This window comes from Polychytrium aggregatum, assembly GCF_025602895.1.
Source record: "Polychytrium aggregatum strain JEL109 chromosome Unknown BJ171scaffold_2, whole genome shotgun sequence".
Classification (NCBI taxonomy): domain Eukaryota; kingdom Fungi; phylum Chytridiomycota; class Chytridiomycetes; order Polychytriales; genus Polychytrium; species Polychytrium aggregatum.
This window is the reverse complement of record NW_026516204.1, coordinates 8,234-13,264: the sequence shown is the minus strand read 5'-3', so window position 1 is coordinate 13,264 and position 5,031 is coordinate 8,234. Positions and strand designations below refer to the sequence as shown.

Genomic DNA, 5,031 nt, shown 5'->3' with positions numbered 1-5,031 from the left:
TCAAGGGAATGCCTGAAATGCCAAAGTTGGAAGCATTTGTGCCCCCACCGTCCATTGAGCCCCTGGAAGGCATGCCGAAAGTGCTACCCATGCTCACAAGGCTCGATCTGAGTGGATGCAGTGAACTCAAGTCGCTCAATGGATTGCCTGAGATGCCAAAGCTGGAGACTTTTCTTCTCCCACCGTCCATCGAGTCCCTGGAAAGCATGCCAAAGGAGCTGCCCACTCTTCCATGGCTCAACTTGAGTGGTTGCAGTAAACTCAAATCACTCAAGGGAATGCCTGAGATGCCAAAGTTGGAAGCACTTGTGCCTCCACCGTCCATTGAGTCCCTGGAAGGCATGCCGAAAGTGCTGCCCATGCTTACAAGGCTCGACCTGAGTGGGTTTAGTCGATTCAAATCACTCAAGGGAATGCCTGAAATGCCAAAGTTGGAAGCACTTGTGCCCCCACCGTCCATTGAGCCCCTGGAAGGCATGCCGAAAGTGCTACCTATGCTCACAAGGCTCGATCTGAGTGGATGCAGTGAACTCAAGTCGCTCAATGGATTGCCTGAGATGCCAAAGCTGGAGACTTTTCTTCTCCCACCGTCCATCGAGTCCCTGGAAAGCATGCCAAAGGAGCTGCCCACTCTTCCATGTCTCAACTTGAGTGGTTGCAGTAAACTCCAATCACTCAAGGGAATGCCCAAGATGCCAAAGTTGGTGATACTTCGACTCCCACCGTCCATCGAGTCCCTGGAAAGCATGCCAAAGGAGCTGCCCACTCTTCCATGGCTCAACTTGAGTGGTTGCAGTAAACTCCAATCACTCAAGGGAATGCCCAAGATGCCAAAGTTGGTGATACTTCGACTCCCACCATCCATTGAGTCCCTGGAAGGCATGCCGAAGGAGTTGCCCATGCTTACAAGGCTCGATCTGAGTGAATGTAGTCAACTCAAGTCGCTCAATGGATTGCCTGAGATGCCAAAGCTTGAGAAACCTCAATTCCCCAAGTCCGTTGAGTCCCTGGAGGGCATACCAAAGGTGCTTCCCTTGGTCACATTGATTAATCCCAGTACATCCATCCCACTGACCTCGCTCGCTGGACTGTCAAACGCGCAAATACTACTCGAACACGACATTCCAGCCGACGTTGATGCCTTCGTGGATGTTCCCGAGGAGCTCCCGTCCCTCACCAAGCTCACGATCTCCTCGCCCAAACCCCACACCATCTTGGGCCAACTCCCAAGCATGCCAAAACTCAGTCACCTCGTCCTCCCAAGTCAGTTTGTGAGCCTGGCCGATCTGCGTGTCAATCAAAGCTCCCTCACAGTCATCGATTTGCAAGCTTGCTGCGAATTGGAGTCGCTGGATGACATTCCCCCGTATCCCAAGCTCGAGATCCTGTACGCCCCTCGATCGATTCGCAGAGTCAGCGGACTGGTCGACAAGCTTCCCTCTCTCAAGTCACTGCATTTGGATTCAAGTATAAGGTCATCACATCATTCCCTGTTGGATGGCATGTTTGGCCGATATGCTGACTCTTTCAGACTTAGAAAGGTGATTTCCGGGCTTCCGAAGGGATGTCGAGTTGTGTTCAGCGATTCGTTCGAGTACACTTTTGGCCGATTCTTGAGGTAGCTGAGCATGGATCTGCTCAATGTCATGTGTTCTTTCTCCAGGTTTTATTCTCTATATTTTCCACTCCATTCCACTCCGTTTCGGTTAGTTTTCTTCCAATCCAGCTTTCTATCTCCTACTTCCGACATCTCACTTCGTCCGATCAGATTGTGTGTGATATTCGTACTGGAGGACGGCTCTGGTGTTGCGGTGTGAGATGATCCTGTTTTGCGGCTGCCGAACCCGAAGCGAGTCCAAATCCCTCACAATCTATGACAGTCCACACCGCACTTGGTCATGGACCCAATCGAGAGCAGACACTAGTTGTCGCGGACATCCTGAGGCACTGCCTTCTCCCGCATTGTCGCTGGTGAATCTCTGTGAGTGGTGGTTTTTTTTTTTTGTTTACAATAGTTGTATATTCAGGAATATTCAATTCAACAAGCCATCAGTACCATGCGGTACCCGGCAGTGGGCGTACAAGCAGGCTCACACGCCCCTGTTGCGGCTCTCGCCGACTCTCCAGCCCACACGGCGAGCCATGCGGGTGAACACTCCCTCTAATAACTCCCAGAGGGAGTCGCATGTCTCCAAGTCCCGCTCCGGGATGTCAGGGGCTGGTTTCTCCAAGTCCCTCTCTAGTATCAACTCGAACCCACTCCAGGGTTTGCTGTGCGGTGTTGGGTCTTGACTTGCCCTCAAAGGAGTGTGAGTTTGTCTGTGGGAGGGGTACTCGGGATTTATCTCGTATCCTGGGGTCTGACCTAGTCCCAAGTCATCGTCGGACTCTGGGATCGGGTCAGTACTTCGTCCTTGGGAGGGCGTGGGAACCACTCTCGGTTCAGGGCCGGGGACCGGATGTCTATTCGTCTCCCTGGCCCGGTTTCGGTCTCGGTTCGGGAGGGAGTCTTGGTTGCCATCAGGGGAGTACTCTGAGCCAGACTCTGAGCCAGACTCTGAGGTTCCTCCCCAGTTCGACCCCGAGGCAAGGTCTGAGCTCGGTTCGGGGTGGTGGGTGTGAGGAGTGAACAAGCGCAAGGACGAAGACCAAGTGCTTGGTATGAGCTTTATTAGCTTTTAGCCCCGAACACCAAAGAACAAGTTTTGTTCGAACTGGTGTTCAACATAGGCTCAGACATGCAGGGCTATTTATAGACCGGGAGAAGGTCGAGGGGCAAAAGTGGGCGAGAAGGGTGGAGCATCACAGAGAAGCGAGAAGGGGGTGCGAGAGTGGCTGGTGTGCAAGCGAGAGAGGCTTGGCACAGCCCGGGGACATGTGCCGAGCGGTGGGGGAGGCAGGAAACCAGTAGACGCGGGTGGCAACGGCGCGTGTGTAACAGGACTGGGGACTGGACGAGAGCGGACGGACTGGAGTGAGCGGGTAACGACTGGTTTACTAGGCGAAGGACGGTGTTGTCGTCTCGCCGGTTTATTTTCGGCGGGCGACGCCTTGCATTTACATCCCTGGGGGGTAGCGGACCGGCTTGCCTGCGCTCCTTGGCGTGGGCTAAGCCCCCTCGGGATGCCTTCCGGGTCGTCCCGGAGCTCCCTGTCCGCGTGCCCATTACATCACCCTCTTCCTAAGCCCCCTTCCTATGTCTGGGGTGTCTTGCGGACTTGGTCTTGGTCGGCGTTCGAGGCTTCAAGGGGTACCGTTGATGGAATTCTTGGACTACTTGAGGTGCGCTCCTGCAATTCTCTTCGGATTCCCACGAGTCTTCGTCTGGTCCGTAGCCCCTCCATCGGATCAGGTATTCCAACTTATTACCCCTTACCCTTGAGTCCAGTATCTCCTGCACCTCATATTCTTCGTGGCCGTCAATTTCGATCGGCGGTGGAGGAGGTGCCTGTCGTCCTGGGAGCTCATTGGGCTTGACCGGTTCCAGCAGAGACGCATGGAACACCGGATGGATCCGGGCCATCGACTTCGGCAGCTTGAGTTCGAAGGCCACCTCGTTGATCGCCCTAACGACTTCGAAGGGTCCAAGGCGCTTCCAATCCAGCTTGTCGCTTGGGCGCTGCGTCCTTATGTTGCGACGAGACAACCAGACCTTGGATCCGACGGCAATGTCAAAAGACTTACGGTGCCTGTCGGCGTTGGCCTTCTGTCTGGACTGTGCGTCCGCGAGGTGAGTCTTGAGTTGTTCGAGGTGCTGCTTGATTTTTTCGATGCGCTCCTCGGCTGCAGGCACCTCGGACTGGGTCGACAGCTTGAAGTCACAGGCAGGGTGGAATCCGTAGTTCGCATAGAACGGTGTGCTCTTGGTGCTCGAGTGGGCCGAGTTATTGTATGCGAACTCAGCTAACGGCAAAAGCGAGACCCAATCGTCCTGTTGGTAATCGCAGTAACATCGGATGAAGGTTTCGAGGACGCTGTTGACTCTTTCCGACTGCCCATCCGACTCGGGGTGGTAGGCGCTGGACAGGTCAGTCGAAGTGCCCAGAAGCTCATGGAATCGTCGCCAGAAGGTGGACTTGAACTGCGGACCCCTGTCCGTCACGATGGACTTGGGAGCCCCGTGGATCCTGAAGATGCTGTCCATGAACAGCGTTGCCGTTTCTTCGGCCGTTTTTTTTTTTTTTTGTTACTATAGTCAACTTTATTCAAGAAGACAAGCCATCAGGTCCAACAGGTTGGTACCCCGGCACGTTGAGTACACAGGCAAGCCTATTTACTCCTGTTGCAGCCTAGTGCTGCCTCAGCTGCCCACAAGGTCTGAGACCAAGCGGGTGAACACATTTTCGAGCAGTTCCCACAAGGGAACAGCAGGATCGAGGGGGGGTCGGGGTGGAGGAATGACAAGTGCTGACACTATACTACGCTGTGATGAGGGTGCAGGGAGAGACTGCAAGGGTGGGACTACACTGGGTGTGGGAGTGGGTGGTGGTGCTGGGTGTGCACCAAGTGCGAATGCTCGGAAGGCAGTGCGGGGAGCGGGTACATGAGCAGCAAGTGATCCAAGTGCGGGAGGGGTGCGACTGCGAGGGGGAGTGCGATCGAAACTGAGCAGGTCCAGCAGCTTGTCCACTGGTCCCACTCCGGCTATACCACTTTCCACCCAAGTCGGGTGGGCCGTCTTGAGGGCTGCGACCTTGCGGACCAGGACTTGATGCGGATCCACACACTGCTGTGCGTGGGTCCTGGTCAAGTCGATCCCGGATCCGTGTCGAGCCAGGTTCTTGCACTTGCGGTAGCCAAATCTGAAGTGGCCTGGGAGAGCACCGAGTCGCCATCGGACCATGAACATGAGCATGATCATGGATCCTTGGTACCCGCGAGCCTCCCAGAGTCCCGACATCTTGGTCGACGGGGTGCAGGCGGCGGTGAGCTGCTTGGAGCGGTCGAAGCCGTTCTTCATGTGGTCCTCGAAGATGAGGGTCTTGATCGGGACGGGCTGGGGTCGGGGCGGTCCGGGCGGCGGCGGCTGGT

At 55.4% G+C, this 5,031-nt stretch overlaps 1 protein-coding gene across 1 annotated transcript; it reads left to right on the top strand.

Annotated features, from left to right (window-relative positions):
* Window positions 1-1,090: 1,090 nt before the first annotated feature.
* BJ171DRAFT_485638 (uncharacterized protein) lies at window positions 1,091-1,649 on the top strand (the record flags this gene model as incomplete). The annotated part of the gene is made up of 1 exon (XM_053109130.1): window positions 1,091-1,649. A coding segment is annotated over one exon (514 nt), but the record flags the coding sequence as incomplete, so codon positions are not given.
* Between the last annotated feature and the right edge of the window lie 3,382 nt (window positions 1,650-5,031).